This window comes from Danio aesculapii, chromosome 25, assembly GCF_903798145.1.
Source record: "Danio aesculapii chromosome 25, fDanAes4.1, whole genome shotgun sequence".
In the NCBI taxonomy this organism is placed as follows: domain Eukaryota; kingdom Metazoa; phylum Chordata; class Actinopteri; order Cypriniformes; family Danionidae; genus Danio; species Danio aesculapii.
This window is the reverse complement of record NC_079459.1, coordinates 4,899,259-4,918,994: the sequence shown is the minus strand read 5'-3', so window position 1 is coordinate 4,918,994 and position 19,736 is coordinate 4,899,259. Positions and strand designations below refer to the sequence as shown.

Sequence of the window (19,736 nt, the reverse complement as noted above, 5' to 3'; positions counted from 1 at the left end):
GTCTGACATTAGTCTGCAGAACAAGAAAACAATTATAAATTAAGGTGTTTATTTTCCATAATATATATGGCTTTATATAAATGACAAAAATAGAACTCATTTTATTGTATTAACTAAATAAATAAATTAATCACTAAATAAATAAATAAAATCACTAAATAAATGTCACAATTTTATTATAATTATTCAAAAGCTGTTAATAAAGTATCTCAATGACACTAAAATAAAGCTATTGGTGCAGTTACCACATTTTTCTCCTAAAATCAAAATGAATCATTAAACAAATTAATTAAACCCCTAAATAAATAAATCACAAAAATGTAATCCCGTTTTATTAAGCCTTACAAATTCAATAAAAGATGATTTGGAAACAATTCACCAGCACCTTCAAACACAATCTCCTCCTCCTCCATCCTGGGGTGTATTTGTGGGTCTCCATCACTGCGGCTTTTAGAGCTGCGTCCGGCTCCGCGTGTTCACAAATTGAAGCGGTGGCCCTCAGGAGAGCAGCGCAGCCACATTAAACTGCACTGAAATATTCATGGAGCAGTGCATTAAGCTGAGAGCCACTGATGTAGCTCTCCCGTGGGACACGGGTGGAGGAACAGCCCCCCAAACCCTCCACCATTCAGCCTTCAGGAGGGGTTCGAGGCGTAGAGATCAGCAGAGCTCTTCTGTGCCCAAATACACACTGCTTTACCTCTGATTTACACTACTGCTCAAAACTTTTGGATTTTTTTGTTTGTTGTTGTGTTTTTAAAAGAAGCATTTACTTGATCAAAAATAAAATTGTAATATTGTGAAATTATATATATATATATATATATATATATATATATATATATATATATATATATATATATATATATATATATATATATATATATATATATATATATATATATATATATATATATAACCTCAAAAGGCACCATGTATACTTGGTGGCTTAGTAAGTTTCAACTATGACGTAGAAAAAATTATTCTGAAGGTTTTCGGTTAAAGACTAGATATTAAAAGCTGGTATAAATTCAGTTTTGAGTCGTAGGATTAGATTTTAAACTATATATTCAGTAAGAAACCATTATTTACAGTATATTGTGGTGATAATTGACCATTTTTAGTGAATTTTATAATTAAATAAATTCAGTCTTGAGCAGAATTGACCCTCAAAAAAAAATCACAAACTTTTGACTGATATTGTACAAAGTCAAGCATCGTTGGTTCTCGTAACACCTGTGAAGCCACTAAAATCCCACTGCTGAGTTTCCCTCTAGATTTTCATATATTATTTCAGGTTAAACTTTGCGCTCCATATTTTTTGCCAGGGGCATCAACCAAGCAGTCAGGCTTGTGCACAACCTGACGCTGAAAGCATATTAAATGAGCTTCCCCCGCCACAAATGATTCATGACCGTCTGCTTTTACGCTTAAAGAGGGAATAATATCATTTGTCCGGTAGATGAAGGTTAATTTGATTTGCATTATGTCTGTTAATGATGTTAAATGTTTAGAAATAAATAGTATTTTAATTGAAATCAAATACATGATTGCATTATATAGATGCATAATGCATGAGATCTACAGCTGAAGTCTGAATTATTAGCCCCCCTTTGATATTTATTTTTTTCTTTTTTTAAATATTTCCCAAATGATGTTTAACAGAGCAAGGAAATTTTCACAGTATGTCTGATAATATATATATTTTTTAATTGGTCTTATTGGGTTTATTTCGGCTAGAATAAAAGCAGTTTTTAATGTTTTTAAAAACATTTCAAGGTCAAAATTATTAATCCCTCTAAGCTATATATTTTTCGATCGTCTACAGAACAAACCATCATTATACAATAACTTGCCTAATTACCCTAACCTGTTAACCTAATTAACCTAGTTAAGCATTTAAATATCACTTTAAGCTGTAAATATTATTTACTGTCATCATGGCAAAGATAAAATAAATCACATATTAGAAATGAGTTATTAAAACTCCTTATCTGTAACTGCCTCTCTGGCTATAACACTAACTGTACTCCCCCCCCCCCCCCCCCCCCCCCCCCAAAAAAAAAAAAAAACTTCCATTACTAATGCTTTGCTTCTTAGACTTTACACACCTGAAACTTGCCTATAGCACTTATTTACTGTTGCTCTTATAGTTGTGTAAATTGCTTTTGTAAGTCGCTTGTAAGTCATTTGTAAGTCTGCTAAATGACTAAATGTAAATGTAAAACTATTATATTTAGAAATGTGTTAAAAAAATCTCCGTTAAACAGAAATTGGGGAAAAGATAAACAGGGGGCTGAATAATTCAGGGTCTAACAATTAAATATTGCTGACTTCAATTGTGTGTGTGCGTGCGTGTGTGCGTGTGTGCGTGTGTGTGCATATATATATAAAATACAAAAAAAAACTTATATAACTTATAACTTATAATATTTTTGCTATTTGAATAGGTCTGTATTCTTAAATTCATTCATTACATATACATTCATTGTTCAGTTAATTAAAAATGAATCGCAAATGAAATCGCAAATAATAAAAATGACTCAAACTTTAGTTTTGTGAGTGCTTTAGTCTCCTTCTAATATTTTCTAAGGTGATTTTATTTGTATTGAGGTTTTTATAAAAATATTTTGTAAATTATTATTATTTTTTTATTGTGTTGTCTATAGAGGCAGATCACAGAAAGTGCTGTAGGCATTTATTGCATTGGATAGTATCTGAAGTCTTCAGTTTCTGTTATCGAGTCTCTGGCAGCCCATGTAGCATTTGTGAAACATTATAAACAGCTCTCAGAGGACAGTGATATCATTAATCATTGCTAATTTGGCTCAAACGCATCCAAAAATGTCACTCATGTTTACACTACTGGCTTTCAAATTAGAATCCTAAACTGATGTTGATTCGGTTGCCATATGACATTTGAATCTTTCTTTGATTTGACTTTGGTAATAACATCTATTGTTGTATGGTTTATTTATTTGTTTTAAAGTCCACATGAACTGGAAGTTGCTTAGACTTTTGTTTGTGCATGTTGATGTACTTTCTACTGGAACAGAATATTAAGTAGGGGGCGGGGCTTTATTTTTGCGCATCATTCTCATGTAGCAAACTAATGGTAAGAAGGGCGTGGCTAAGAATATTAGCAAACTGATGTCATCAGAGGAGGAAAGACTCGAAACACGGAAATAAATATAAATAATTATTTCTCACATTTATATAGCAATTTTTTGGGCAATCAAAGCGCTTTACACACACATTGGGGGGAATCTCCTCGATGGTGGAACCTAAATGTTCTCCTAAAGAAAATCAATGTGTGCTAGCAAAAGAAACCTTTACTTTAATGTTATTTTATTTACGTTTCAGGAGCTGTACATTGCGGTTGGCATCTCTGGAGCTATTCAGCATCTTGCTGGAATGAAAGATAGCAAGGTATGGTTAATAATGTGTCCCCACACACACCCGTACATCAATATACACTAAGAAAATATCAATTTCTGTGATGATATCCTCAATTAGAGGAAACCCACTAGGGCGGAACGATAAATCGCATGCATTTGTCTATGAAGTCGGCTCTGCAATGAACTGTGAATTTCCAGCACGTGTTCAGCTGGAGCAGCCTTTACTACACACAGCCATAGTTATGTTAAACTGTGGAAAAAAATGTTTGTGATATGATCATGTGATAGTTGAATAATCGTTATGTTGATATTGACATCGCAGTTTGTGGCCCCTTGTGGTAAATGTTGCTAATGTTAAAACTGAAAGAGTGCCTCATAAATTGATGAGTGCCTCAGAAATCTTATTTTAAACACACAGAAGCTATGAAGTTACAGAATTACATATGTAACAGATTTCATAATAGCATTCTAATAAGCATTGACAAAGGTGTTGCATCATAACATACTTTTATTATCAGAAAAATTATTAGAGGAACTCTCAACCATTTGTTATCATGGTCATGTGTTTATAAATCCTGTTGAATCAAATGAAAGCCGTTTAATCTTCAGTTTATCCTACAAACGCCATGGGGATTTCTCATATCCCTTGTTTCCAGGGGCATAGCAACCGGGGGGGACGGGGGACACACGTCCCCCTCACTTTTTGGAAACAGGTTATTCTGTCCCCCGACTGGCCCACACGTTTTATTTGACCTAGCAGCCGCAAGTGTTCTCTGATTTGTTACTTGATTCGAGTGAACGGTCACTCAGCCAATCACAGCGCGAATCTCTTGAGCGTCTGCCACGAGCTTCATTTATTCACTTTGCAGTCAAAGACAGGGATGACGCGGAAGGGAGCAACAGCTACAGCTGGGTAAATCACGGTAAATCACTAACGTTACAGAATCCTACTTTTGTTCCGTTTTGAAGTGAGAACCGTAAAGTCCCTGGTGCTGGTGTCTCTGGCGCTGAGCCAGAGAAAGACAGCGGGGTTAAGTTGGTTTTGTTTTCGGTATTCCTGACACATTCAGTGACGGACGGCATTAACTAAAAAACCTCTCACCCTAAAAATATCTAAACTGTATTCCCTACAAAAAGACAAAGCTGGTTATGTTTCACAGCTGTCTTTCTTTTTTCATTCAATATTATGTGCACTGCTTGAGCAGTCGCAATATGCGTTTAGCCATAGAGAGCTCGCGCTGACCTAAACTCTCAGTAAGGGACCGTCGTAAAAGTGCTTCTTTTTTTTTTTTTTTTTTTTTCGAAAACAAGACCAACTTAACTCTGCTGAGAAAGATGTGTTTTATCACAATTATGCAGCCTTTTTACGGCCTATTGCTTAATTTATGATTTAGACATGTAAATACACAGAAGTACTAGTAAAACAAGAACTTTAGCGTTTGTAAAACACACAAGGAAGTCTAACAATCCATTAAAATATAATTTGTGAATGTGTTTTAATCATATCAGATACACATACTGAAAGTAACTATAAAATTAAAACTACTCTCTAAGTTCACCAACCACTTACTTGCATGTATTTGGGGAGTAATTGGTGAATTTACGTGTTGAATCCTGCGTGTTCTGCTTTTATGAATGACGCATCGCCGCAAGTACACATGGCGATGTCCATCTCACGTTATATGTGTAGTATCAACTTGCTAATTTGCAATTGAATTGTAGTATTTAAAAATATTTTCACACAGAGTAATGCTTAATTTAAATGTGTGTGGTTCTGTTTATTTATTGTTATTATTAATATTTTGTAATTATTTTAGAATTTTGGTTAAACGATTTTTAAATAAACTTTATTGCTAATAAATCATTAATCACTTTTGGGTGACCATACAGCTGTCCCCCCCCACTTTTAAAATGGCTGTTACGCCCCTGCTGAGTGGTACAGTATGGTTCGGTACGGGTCACCTTTATCAAGTGTCTCCACTGCCAAATGGTACCAATGGTAGTCTTTTTGGTAGGCGTGGTGTTCGACAAAGTTGCAGTCGACGTTATTCTTGCTTGAAGTTCTTATATCATGTGAGAAGCACATCTTACTAAGCAAATGCTTTATATACATAAATACTTGTGTATAAATAAATGTTAAATACTAATCATTCTATGATAAACAGGATTTGATTATAGCTGCAGATCAATGATAATGCGAAATAGCCTACTCTAACATCTGCAATTATATAAAATAAATAAATAAAACATTTCTGAAGACATAGAGATTTATAGTGTCTGAAGTGTTATCAATTACAAATGAAAAATACTCAACATACATTTAGGCCTCATTTGGGTTGATACATATACAGTCAGTACAAACCTCTCATCTTTAATCTTCAGCACATGTAACGTTAACATCTTGTTAGAAAGTAATTCTGTTGTTCCAAGTTCATAATAGTCCAAAAGGTGATGATAATAGTTAAACATGGCAGTTTGCTCGTGTTTTAGGCTGCTGAAAGAATCGTTTGCTCCTTTGTTTTTTCGCGCTTCACTCTGGCGTGTTTCCATTTCTAAAAAGGATGTCAGAAGAACTTAAATAATCCCATGCACGTTATTGTTATGAGCTTAATTCGTTATTTCAAATATAGACATGCGAGTTCTCCAGACAAAGTGGAACCAGTCGTGCTTTTAGACGGCCTTGTAAACAATAACAGTACAGACGGCAGATTCTGCTCTTCTTGGCTTTATGGCTGTGCTCGGGATGACATATACATATATATATATATATATATATATATATATATATATATATATATATATATATATATATATATATATATATATATATATATATATATATATATATATATATATATATATATATATATATATATATATATATATATATATATATATTAGGGTGTAATGTCTCGGCTGTGTATTTAAAAACGGTGCTTCCTTTGTTTTCATTCTCCTGGCTTGTGTATGCGCGAGTGATGCTTCTCTGTAAACCAATAGCGTTCAGCTGCGCGTCTAGCTCAGTCTTTTGGTACCCTTTTGTTGTGCTAGGCACCCTTTGGAAAGAGTATCCAAAAAATGGTATGGTACAGTTCACTTTTTGGTACTTTTTGACAGTGGAAACGGGCATAAGAGTGTATTGACACGTGCTGTACCACTCAGTGGAAACGGGCCAATAGAACTGGTCTTTCCTGCGTTTCTTCGAGGCATATTTTGTTGTTCTGTGTGACTTATGCGAGAGAGGTTTACTGCTGATCTTATCACCATACTTTCCTAACACAGTGTTCACAAATACAATTTTATGTCGATTTATCATTCAGCCCTAAAATCCCACCCATAAAGGCGCCTCAGTTTCCAGAATGTGCCAAGTTAACTTATCATGAATGTGACGCTGTATTGGAATGGAGTGTTTTAAAAGCGATGTGGAGGAGCTTTTTACCTGCATCCATAATTCATCTGCATTTTGTGTTCAGTTTCTTATAGTGGTGCTTTGTCTGAGTCCCGTCACTATCATCTTCCTCCATACATTCCCTACAGGAGCGTCATCCTTAATGTTGATGAGACGTTTACAAGAACAGTGTGTTAGCGTTTTGTTGTTGGACAGTTACTGCTGCGCTTGCTCTTGGAATTGACCGCTGGGAATTATTTCTCATGTTAGCCTATATAGACTATGCTGAGTTTAGCGCTGATAGACTATAGTGATGTAGCCCATCATTGTAAATATTTCACTTGATTGTTTTACAGACCATCGTAGCCATCAACAAGGACCCAGAAGCCCCTATTTTCCAGGTGGCTGATTATGGCCTAGTGGCAGATCTGTTCAAGGTAAGAGTCCTAGTTGGAGTCATTAGCCTAGCAATTAGCTGATAATGTTGCTTGTGTGAGAAACAATTTGCTGCATCCCTATATCTTTTTTTTATATATAGTATTTGAAGATAGAATTAGTGTCCCAAATCATAGTATGTTCAAATGAGTGAAGTTAACCGGATTGTCTACTGTTTTTGGTAGAATTTCATGGGATTTATTAGGTATAGTTTTATTTTTGATATTTATTACTGATGACATTTCTTCTTTGTCACACACAAATATTGTCATTTACTTTCTTTTTGAAAAATACAAATGACTAATGTTTGTTGTGACTAAAAACCAAATATGAAATCTTCTGAAGTTAAAACTATATATTATATAACTATATAAAACGATATTGTGCTATTTAAAAATGAACACAATCTAAAAAACATGGAAATAAAATAATTGTTATTATTTAAGTTATGCTTTTTTTTATACTAAATTTAGAGAAAATGTCATGCGTAGAAATTCAGTTATGGTTTTAATCAAACATAACTTTTGTATATCTAGAGCAGGGGTGCCCAAACTTGGTCCTGGAGGGCCGGTGTCCTGTGAAGTTTAGTTTCAACTCTGATCAAACAAACCTGGGCTAGCTAATCAAGCTCTTATGCTACGTTCACACCAGACATGTGCAGCATGCACAAATAAATTGCTCTATTCGCAAGTAAATAGACACGTGAACATTTAGAGTTTACTCGCTTCATTTGCATGTCAAATTCGCACGTCAAATTAACTTCACAATTCCCAGTGACTCTAGCTTCACTGCAAAATGGCTAACATGGATATTATTGAGAGAATACCTGTATTTATATGCTTTAGGAAGGCTGAAAAACAGCATATATTCCTTTGGCGCCGAGTCCACTAGATCCTTTCAGATGTGCACCCAGCTCTTTGAGTTCATTAACTCCTCCAGAAACTATATCTGGATGATGGAGGTGCTTCTGACTGAGCCAAGCCCAGTTTGGTGAGCTTTTGTCCGCTGTCGGCAAGAGGATTTCCCCTCGGGATGCAAGAGAAAACTCCTGATTGGTTAACGCGGCGTTAATGTCAACCAAAGTTTAGATTTTTACAACTCAAGCGATTCATACGTCAAATGCTCAACTTGCACTGCTTCATTTGCGGGAATCGTGCCCTGAGATGTCTATTCGTTAATTTGCGTTAACTTAACATGTAAATCACTCGGGCTTGATGCTTCATCCATGTCTGGTGTAAACACAGCATTACTAGGCTTTCTAGAAACATCCGTGTAGGTGTGTTTAGGCAAGTTGGAGCTAAATCTGCAGGACACTGGCCGATCTAGTGAAACCTTTACAGAAGAGAAAATTATAATTTTTTTATTATTAAGAATTATTTTTCTCTCTTGAATTCTTAATTGTTGTTCATAAGCAGCTCAGTGCCATGTGTCGGCACGCTTTACCACTAGGCAACTGGCGCCAACCATTAGATAAAATGGAATTTATAATGGTAAAAGTATGAAAATCTCATTTTCATTAAATCCAAAATGATTCTAGGAACTGGACCCACTGTTATTTTCGTTTTAAAGTCAGGCAAGAAGCCTTTGAATGTTCTTTTTTTGAGTGTCCAACTAAGGATGAAGTATCCGTAACAAGTAAGATACAATCTTCTTCCTCTGAAACAAGGATCTCATTAGTACAACAGATCCCCAATCAGGTCATCAGAGACATTTTAATCCAGTGCCTCGGACAATCAGCAGAACCGTTCATGTTTATTATTAATAGTGCTGTGAATTTCGAATGACCTGGTATTAATTTCTTCAACAAACCCAGTCTACAACCATACCCCAAATAGACTGAAAAAAGCCCTGTCCCATATTTCCCTTTTAAATTTTGCAGGATGCATTATTCCACCTAATGGAAAGTGTGCAACTTCTGAATTATTGAGTTGCTGAATTAATCAGTGGCGACTCGTGGCTCCATACAGAAGCCTTATGCACAACTTCTCCTTCTTTCGAAACAGAAAAGTAATTGATAGTCAGCACAAGTGTGTGGGTGTAGTTTTTCACCTTTATTTTCTGTCTCCTCTCACCAAAGCTTTACACGCCCGACTGCACACCATAGTTCAAGGTGGCACACACGCTCTCAGTGCCAGAGGGCTGCCACACACACACAACCCATCCATCTGTTGTTGGTGTTTACCTTGTGTAACGCTAGCATCGTTTATTTGCCTGTGTTTGCCCTGTCGTTCATCTTTTATTCAGGCAGTGCGTGCTACACACAGGTGTGCAGGTAAACTGTGTAAAAGTGATTGCCAATGATGGGCAGCACTGGTGAACAGGAGCAGCTCTGAGATCAGTTTACACGATCGCTTCTCAGATAACAGATTAAAATGTATGGGCTTTCTCCTCCTGCCTGGGATTGAAAAGTGATATGGGGACATGTTGGGGTGACGATATAGTTTTTCAGGCTGCTCTGGAATACGGGAGTGCCTCTGTTTTGGATGAGAACCTCAATGTATAGAAAAAAAGTTCTGGTTGTTCTCAAATGACAACCGCTTTGCCGAGGATACTTTCTAGAACATCAGTCTCAAACTCGGTGTGTTTGATTAGGGTTGGAGCTAAATTCTCCAGGACACCCACCCTCTAGGACCAAGTGTGGGCACCCTTTAGCTAGATCTTCAGACTAGACACTTCTAGTCATGTCATGTTGGAGCTAAAAATTGTGGTACATTGGTGCAGGATTAACCCCACAGCGTGAGAGATGCTGTAGGATGGTGCAGTGACTGCTGCAGATCTATGTTCATCATATGATTATTGATGGGACTAAAAGATTAGGCAACTCCTGACCTTACATTTAACAGCTCCTGGATTTAGTTTCATATTTATCTCCAATGTGCATAATGTATCATCAATTCATCAGTCATTTATTCTTCTGTGGATCTATCTCCAGGTTGTTCCTGAGCTGACGGCAGCCCTGAACAAGTAAGACTTCTCGTGATTATGGTACTCCACTTGAGAACTTTACTAAGACCTTGCCTTAAGAAGCTTTGAACAAATGCTCCGTTGATGATCACCTCCTGAACGTGATTGTCCTCCAGAACACTTAAATGTACTTTTGACATCACACCACTTCTTGTAATAAAAGAATTCAGTGCCACATGGGGTTGAGGTTTTGCAAGTTGTAGATTAATACTGGATTATGCGACTCTGCTCCTGCAACATATAGTACTGCAGATTTCAGGCCCAAAGCTAATAAATTACATGCTAATTTGGGGTCTTCAGTCTGTCTAGAAGCTTCCAGACCAGTATCACACTAAGCTAAACTCAGTAAGACGTTCACCGTCTATGAGCAAGATTGATCCCTCCTTGCTGTAAACTAACCCCAGTGGAGTAGTCCAGCAGTGGTACTATGCTATTTAAATATTCTATGTAATCTGTTTATGGAAGCAAGTTGATCTTTGGTATATATTAGTAAGATTGTGGTCTGATCTTTGATGTTCATCATAGTCCAATAAACATACTAATTATACTTGTGCTTTGGTTTTTCTATTACTCCCATTAAGAACAGGAATACTGCAAATGCCCTAGACGTGCACATGTTTGATTACAACAAACTTGACAAACAAAATGAAGCTGGACATTTCAATTTACCAACTTTTAATTGCTTGACAATCTCTTTCATTATCAGTTTATAAAATCCCTTGTGGGTAACACAGGATTATTTTGCCTCAGTCAGAAAGCAGATATATCTTTTCAAAGGCTCATGCTATGGGGATGGGGTTAAGGTTTGGGGTTTTGACAACATTCTAACCGTAATTTCTCATAAAAATCTTCTAATACTGTATACCTGAAATGTCACCTATTGTTTGCTCACCATGTTTTAAAAATACTTGAATTTAGCACTTTTTTTTTTCCTCGCATAGAATTTGAATACAAACATCAGCATCAGTAATGTAAGAAAGGCAAAGGTAAGAAATTTGGCTGAATCACACAGCTTGACACATTTGAACACGGATCAAATGTAACCCTGCAGCATTGGGGGTAAAAGGACTGTACATTGTGTGTCAGTTACATTTCGTACAAATTAACAAATAAAAACTCCCTCCCACACCACCCTGAATGAGAACACATGATAAGTCTTCCAGCCACACTCTGATATTGGCCTACCGTCTAAAAGAGTGTGTCTTTGCTGGTTTCATACAACACTCGCCCAACAGACACACTAAAATTCCTGAAGGATCTTCCAATGATGGCTCCCAAAGTACCTCTCCCTGACTCCTTGGAAGGTTGTGCAATTTTTGGCAGGAGTGAGACAGTTCAAGTGCTCTTGCAGAGTTGGCGAGAGAGAGAGAGAAATGTGCATCTGTAAGAAGGAACGTTGCATGAGGCGGGTAGCAGAGGGCATTATCCTGATGTCACTTCCTGTGCCCCTATCTGAGAACATGAAACCTGGGAGAGAGTATCATAGTGCTGTTGACAAAGAAAGAGACAGATTGGCTGTGTCCGAAAACAAAAGAAACTACTGCCCAATCACTCAACAATTTTGTATGACTCTACAGCAGGGATGCCCAATCCTGTTCCTGGAGATTTAATTTCCTGCATAGTTCAGCTGCAACTTTGATCAAATGCACCTGTCTTTAATTACCAAAACTTAACGCATGACTCTGCGTTTCCGGTCTGACGCATTGACGTGCGTATGAATGGAAGTCTATGGGAGGAAAAGCCCAGTGTGACCGCAGCTTTAGTTGTTTTTGATCAGGGTTGGAGCTGAAAATTGCAGGAAGGTAGATCTCCAGGAACAGGATTGGGCACCCCTGCTTCACACCCTAAAGCAGGCTTCAAATCCAACCTTGGAGTCTTTTACATCGTCTTGTTAAAACCTTGATCAAACTCCCCAACCAGCAATTGTAGAGTAACTCTGAAGACACTGATTAGGTTGTGTCTTTTGTGTTGAGTTAACCAACCTCAACAATTCCTTTTTCTATACTACTGCTCCATCAGGAACCATTCTTTCAAGGAACCACTTGCTGCTGGTTGTGTGATATGAATAGGGAACAACAGTGTGTCGAAAAAAATAAGGCATTTCTATAGTTGGTGCAGACCGATCGGTAAACTATTCCTGTCACTAGTTCATGCCTCAGATGCGTAAAGCAGTGTTTGCCAGTGGTTTCTGTACACCCATGCAGATTATAGATGTTTATTGCCTCCCTTACCCGTTCAATCAATTTTAAGAGTTGATGAGTTGAATGAGGTGTGTTTGATTGACTGTTGAATTGTCTCCAAGAAAAGAGTTGGGAAATAAAAGTGGATAATGGATATGAGTGGTCATCTAAAAGCGAGTGCACACAATACAATTTTTGCTGTCATACGAGTGTGAGCATGATGTTTGATGCATCTTGCATAACAGGGTTAATCGAGATGATAGTTTACAGCAGAGTAGGCTTTATAATTTCTGGTGCTAAAAAAACCTGTATGTATAGCAAATATTCATGGCTCACATTGTTAAGCTCCAATGTGAGCAAGAGAGAAACCATGAGTGTCTCTGAAAGCAAAATCTTCCTCTTCCCATGTTTTTTTGGCATGGACTTTAATGCAATTGCTTTGGAATTCGCCAGGTCATAAAGTTGTGAATCACAATTTTCACAAACTCACTTGTCCATGGACATGGGATCTTCCTTCCGCCATAATTCACACCATGCATGCCTGCCTTAACTCTACCCTGTAAGACACATCCTCCTGTAGAGTTCAGCTTTAACCCTACTTGAGCCAAATTAATGTCTTCATAATCACTTAACTTCCAGTAGTTTGTATCTCTGAAAGAATGGTGGACCTTTCAGAAGAAGGATTGTAAGTTACTCAGGCTGACTAATGGCTGGAAAGCACCACCCAATTTTTCCCCAGTTTACAGCCTGGAGGAGTAGTTCCTTAACACAGTTCTCTAAAGTCAGATATAGTCTACACATTTTGATCAATCAGAATTGACAGACAAGGCTATGTCTGTTTTCAAATTTGATCAGATTAAATTCTTGTAGATTCTCAACCTAAACTAAGGTATGATTATCCATGATCTCTTTCTACCTGTGGATGCTCCAGCAAATAACGGTCTACAGAAAAGTTGTAGTTACTGTTCTAGTCAGGACATCTGTAGGTGCTTCCAGCAAAAGTCCGTTATTCGCATTTCGGACACAGCCAATGAGTAAGCAATACAGAAAGAGGCCAAGAGAGAGGCTGCTTCAGCTGGTGTTGGTGGTCACCGTTCCACTCTTCATGCTCTATGTGTCTGGTATATGGCTCAGTGGAGTATCTGCTGGCTCCATAAGTCTGTACTTCTCGTCCAGAGATGGCTCGGTCCCCTGCAGGTGAATTAGTGGCTTGGTCTGGAATACGCCCAGACTTTCCTGGTTTCTCTTGTTGTAAATGTTCACCCTGTGCTCCAGTTCCGGGCTGGCCTTTACTGACCCTGCCGGGCTAGGTAATTTAAGGTTGACCGGGTCCACCCTGCCTTTCTGCGCTAGGCAGGAGTCCTCAGACAAGGAAGAGAGCAGCTCTTTGACCACTGCGCTGGGGTCGTGGATGCCAGGTTGTGTCCCGAGGGTCAAAGGGCTGCAGTATGGAGGAGGGCAGCAGCGCTGACCGCTGTAGTCGGAGGTGGAAGCCTCCCTTACTGTAGAGCTGCAGTCAGTTGTGGAGCCCAGTGTGTGGCTGCTGACACTGTGCTGCCGGGCTGTAAAGCTGCAGCTGGACCGGGACATGGTCGTGCTGGATGCTTCACTTACAGAGCTGCCCGTGCGCTCCTGCCCGCTGCCTGGGCCATCGGCACTGACCAGGGAGGGAGGCAACTGGTTGGGGTTGGTGGGAAGGTGGACATCGATGGCTGCTGTGGTTATGACACGTGCACCAGGGTCAGGTACACCGATGTCTGTATGAACAACAGATTAAATAACTTGGTGAAGTGCTAGCCAAAATATTTAAGTGTCAATGATAGTGGTCAATTCATCAGTCAGACCATTTGGCATTTTGGGATTATTCACTGCAGAACCAATTGAATTCTCTGGACAAAATGGGTGAAGTTAGGGTAGCGTTTCTAAATCCTGGTCCTTACGGCCCTCTGCTCTGCACATTTTAGATGTCTCTCTTGTTTATCACACCTGATTTAGAGAACCAGCTCATTGGAAGAGAGCTCCATGAAGGAATTGTGTTCTGATTGACATGATCCATACAGTGTTCACTGCTCTCTACCCCAAAGCTGCTGCAGAAAACTGGCTGAAGTTATTTAGACCCAATACAAATTCTGTTTTTGTACCCCTACCCCTTAAAACAGAGTGTGAAGGGGAAGGTCTTTAAAATTTACCACTAAGAAATGGGATGGCATTACAGCACCTGCACACATCGTCATGAGCACTTGCTTCATATGAGATCAGACGATGGCGACTGCTGTAGATATTCCAGTTATTATTTTTTTGGTATTTATCTTCAGGAAATCACTGAAGGCATCTATTATACTATCATAACGATCTAATGTGGCATTGCGATCGTAACTATACTGCGCATTTACACAGTGGCCATATTCATCTATGTAAACACAAGAAAACAACATTAACATTATAACAGACACTGTAAAAAGGTTATTCCCAACCACTAGACTTTTCTGACAGGGAACTCAAGTTAAAGAGAATTGGGACACCACTACTTCACGTGAACGCGCAAAACGAAAGGTAGGGATAAGGGGTTAAATTAGGATTGGGATTTATAAAACAATGTTTTGCATTACACTGTTTGTAGCGTGTTCAGCTGAAATGTATTGCCATGTGTGTAGGGTTATTTTACCATAATCTTGAGATTTGCAATTTTAAATAGAACACTGTTCTTTTGAATGGCTAAATATCCTGTGATGTACACTTCACAGGGCACTTAGGATCAAATGGAACAAACCTCTGTAAAACGAGGAACAAAACGCTGTAAAAGAAATATACAAACAGTACAGAGCGGTGGATCACAAGGACCAGGATTGAGAATGGCAAGGTTAGGGTATGGTTGGGCCATCTAGTTCCACCCACTGGTATAAAGGTAATCTCTGATTATTATCTCATAACCATGCTCACTTCAACAAAGTGGTGTTAGCACCACCTGCAAGTTCCTCTTCTGTTATTTTACATCCCTTTCACTCTTTTGAAAAATGATATATTTGCATGCTTAAATGTTAAATTCAGTAGACTATATTTCAGTGTTTTATGAGACACAAACAACTTTGCTATCTAAACATCTAGGCCATTGAAATGATCTGTTGAACACTACTTTGGGATGGACATACTGTATACAATGAAAGCAAGCAGTTGTGTGATACAGCTATGGCAGTGGTTCCCAATTCCCGTCCTAATAGAGTCTGTTAACAGGGAGATTCATGAAGGAATCCTTGTGTGTCAAATAGGAGAAACATAAAATATGTGCAGGTGGGAAGTGGGAGCCACTGATCTAAAGGATGCACATGGCAATCGACATGCATTTCAGAAGGATAATAAAAATAACATACTGCTACTTACCGCTACTTGGCTCACTGTAATACTGACTGATGTAGTTATTCATATCATCCTGTACGACACTCTCTGAAACAAAAGAAATATGTCTGAGTACATAACCAAGTAAGTTCTTTTCCCTTCAGTGTTTGCTTTCTTAAAATAGAATCTGGATGATGATCAATCTTGGCCTTTTTGGATTTTTTTAATGCAGAGCTAACCATTTGAACCACTGGTTCTTGAGATGAAAAAATTTAAGTTGAGTATTTTCAAAGCAAAACACTAGATTTGAAGCCATAAGTTGAGAGAAAATCCTCTGCAAAAAAGAAAAGTGCCTGTAAAATCCTAGAGGGACTGACTAAACATTTCACAGTGAAGCATGGTACAGTGTCAGCAATGCATTAACGTGTTTTTGGCCCCCTTTATCTGCTGCTTGGCCTCCTGACCCAGAAAGAGGCTGTCTGATGTGCTTGTGGCTGTGGATGCAGCGGAGGTCACTGGCTGGGCAGAAGGTCTTATGATCCGCCTGGCAGAGCGAGGACTCGACTGCACTCTAAGTGCCATCCGCACATCTCTGGAGACAAGCCCTAACTCACAGTGCCTTTTTAAATTCATTTTTTACCATTTGAAATATTCATCAAACGGAGGCTCGGGAGGAGATGGGCAGCCGACTAAAACACCAGGAAGACAATCACAGCCAAATAAATAACACATGAGGATGAAGACGCGTGCGCACACTTTTACTCCTTCCAGGTTTGAGAGGACCAAGAAAGAGTCAATATGAAAACTTGTTCTGGAAAACAAATTTACAATGAAAAGACATTAGATGCAAAATCCATCTGAAAATCTCTTCTCAGTGAAATGCTGATTTTAGAAGAAAATTTCATACGCCACTTAAGCAGAGTTCAGACTGCAGGATTTTAGCCCTGGTTTTGACTCACCGACAGGTTTGAGAAAAGTGCCTGAAATCACAGGCAAATCAGTGCTCATTCACAAGTGACAATCACACAGTGTGAACTATCAAAGAGGCGATCTAAGAGAATCGCCAATGAGTATTCGACACCTGTGAGATATTTAGCATGCTAATTATCTGAAGCTGTTGGCGATTCAAAATCATGCTGTGTGAAATATGTACTGACTGAAAATAACATCGGCGATCACCTACAGCCAATGTGAGCGCAGCATCCACTAGTGTGGGTATCTGCAGGCCAGCGGGAGGTTGAGGCAGAAGTTAAAAGTGCTTCTTTTTGGTCTATTTGAACCCATAAAATGGAGGAAAAACGAGTGTAAATTTGGCAGGAGCACCCGTGTCTGTTTGACCTGTCATCTGAGCAATACCACAACTGGGTTGAAAAAGAAAAAAAAGTTTAGGAGAGTTTGCTAATTCCCTTCAAAAGCCTTGTGAGCAAAATAAGTACATTTTCTACCCCACTAAAGGTTTCTTTCTCAAAATACAAAATATAAACTACGTGACCTTGTGTTGTTTCCGTGTCCCTTCTCGCATGTTTGATGGTGAGATGTAGTTTGTGAATCGAGACAAAGTTGTCAGTGATTCTTCCTATTGTAAAGTCATGCAGTGTGAAACCCCTGTCACCAATCCATCTTGCAGTGTAAACACAGCAGCGACGAAGCACAACCCCAGATAGTCTCGCTGTGTGAAAATATCTGTGACCCAACTTTGAAAGTCGTGCAGTCTGAACTGGACGTTATAGGCTGCATTTGCAGATCTTGATGGTCAATTCCAATTTTGTGACTTTGTGCAATTTTTTTGATGACCAGTTAACATCATCCATCTTTTAAAAGTGACTCAGATCCAACTGTCTGCATTTACACTGCACACGGCAAAGATGCAATGACCTGAAAAAAATAAATAAATAAAGAGCGGGCGCTGACTGACAGCTGATTTGAGTAAATCAGAATTCGTGTAATTTTTTTTCTGCTTACATGAACATGGGTCACATCCGATCTGTGCCACATGGCAGAAAAGAATCAGAATTTGGTCACTTTAACCATGCAGCCTAAATGCAGGAACTCTTGCATTTGCAATTGTAACTATTGCATTTGCAGGTGGATCCTGCTCTCACCCCAGTAAAAAAGTATGACTTTTTTGCGTTAGTAGATAATCCTGAAGTGGAATATTTGAACTGTTTTCTTGTTCTGCATTGTAAGAAATTATCTATGCCCCCTTTTACACTGCCAGTTAAATGTGACCCAATTCTGATTATTTGCTCATATGTGACACATATCAGATCTGTTCTTTGAAAAAAAAAAAACGCATGCATTCGGATATTCAGAGGTGGGTTTCAGGCCTTCTTTATATGTGGAAATAAATCAGATACAAATAATATATGTGACGATGCGACCATCATGTAAACAGGAAGATCATATTTATTGAGGCATTCATTTCGGATGTCTTTAAACTTGCGACAATGTGGTACTTCTCCACGGTTTAATGACGTAGAAGGAAGAGTGTGTGTGGAGACGCTAACGCGGTAAACAAAAACAACAGAGGAAACATGGATGAGGAAAGTGGTCAGTCGCCACGATTTGCTCCCACCAGACCTGAGATGTCTTTCATATCCACAAATTCCTCTGAATGGAGGACACCATATATAAACAATAGGCGCAAGCTGTGATGATGGATGGATGGATAGGGTGGGTAGATAGATGAGTAGATGGGTAGATGGATGGGTGGATTGATTGGTGGGTAGATGGATAAATAGAAGGGCAGATGATGGGTGGATGGATGGATAGGACAAATGGATGGGTGGATGGATGGACGGACGGATAGATGGATGAGAAGATGCATGGATAAATTGGTGGATAGACAAATGTATGGATGGGTAGATGAATAAATAGAAGGGTAGATGGTTGGGTAGATGGTTGAATAGATAGATATTTTAATAAAAGTTAGAGTTAAAAGCAAGAATTTTCTTCCATCGTGGCTAGTGTGGTGCAGATGCTAGAACTCGCCTTTACGCATGTGCCACGTCGTAAATTGTATGGCAAGTGTAAACACATGAATCGGATATGAGTCACAATTAAAAGAACGTGTAAACGGACGAGCAAAAAAATCTGATATAGGCAACAAATCGGAAGACCTGATAGTGTAAACAGGACCTAAAACCATTTTCATTTTGTTTCCCTCTAAAAACAGCCAAAGATCAGTTTAAGCAAGCAAAAGGTGAAGACTTGTTTTCACAGACAATATTTGAGTCGAGTTTATTTTTCTGACTTCACTGGCAGTTTTTTCTCATTCTAAAATGTCAAATTTATGTGTGAAATGAAACAGCGTTGGCTCTGTCAAAACGTAATCGTTTTTTATGAACTATTTATTTTTTGCCGTCTCCATGCAGCATTTGAGGAATCCGCTTCCTGAAACTAAGCAGACGTTGAGAGCGATGATTCAACATGATCATATCACACAATATCTCTCTGTGGTCATTTGCTGCCGTAAATCCTCATGCCAATCTCAGAGGAGATAAAAGAAACCTCGTTCTTGCTGAACTTTAAAAAATGAGATCACTCAGCAGCTCTTATAATGTTTGCGTCTTTGTCTTATAATGCAAATATAAAATATGGCGCTAAGCTTGGAGCCCCGAGGCTACCGTCACTCTGTCTGCTCTCCCCCGCTCTTGTGTCTCCACGGTCGGCTTTCGCTTTGACAGTGTTTCTGTCCATGCGGCGTTTAGAGAAAAAAAGCCATGGGCTGGCTCCTGGTGCCTGCATTTCCCAAAATCCTCTGGGGGAAGACGTGTGGCTTGTATCAAGTCCTTTGAGGGCTTCTTCAGGTTAAAGGAACAGATGTTTGTGCCATAGTTGAATACTCTTTAAGGAAGAACAAGGCCCAATGCACAGAGCAGTCCGTGTGTGTGTGTAACAGCTGTACTCTTGCCAGACAGATCCCAATGTGACCTGACATAATGTGAGGAAGATTACAGCGGTCCGTTATAATGGCAGATCAGCTCTTGCCGTCAGTGTAAATACTGCAGGGATGATGTTTGTTGTTGTCTGTGTTCA

The 19,736-nt window shown here is 38.8% G+C and overlaps 2 protein-coding genes across 2 annotated transcripts in view; one reads left to right on the top strand and one right to left on the bottom strand.

The window, feature by feature from the left end:
* The window catches only part of etfa (electron transfer flavoprotein subunit alpha), a 29,145-nt gene extending 18,413 nt beyond the window's left edge, over window positions 1-10,732 (top strand). The window contains exons 10-12 of the mRNA XM_056451496.1: window positions 3,364-3,429; window positions 7,143-7,223; window positions 10,154-10,732. Of these exons, the coding sequence (XP_056307471.1) occupies window positions 3,364-3,429; window positions 7,143-7,223; window positions 10,154-10,189 (183 nt within the window). The 3' untranslated portion in view covers window positions 10,190-10,732. The remainder of the gene's footprint in view (window positions 1-3,363; window positions 3,430-7,142; window positions 7,224-10,153) is intronic.
* Window positions 10,733-11,313: 581 nt separating this feature from the next.
* tmem266 (transmembrane protein 266) overlaps window positions 11,314-19,736 on the bottom strand; it is a 92,235-nt gene continuing 83,812 nt past the window's right edge. The window contains exons 10-11 of the mRNA XM_056451495.1: window positions 15,744-15,806; window positions 11,314-14,122 (exon numbers count right to left, since the gene is read on the bottom strand). Of these exons, the coding sequence (XP_056307470.1) occupies window positions 13,476-14,122; window positions 15,744-15,806 (710 nt within the window). The 3' untranslated portion in view covers window positions 11,314-13,475. The remainder of the gene's footprint in view (window positions 14,123-15,743; window positions 15,807-19,736) is intronic.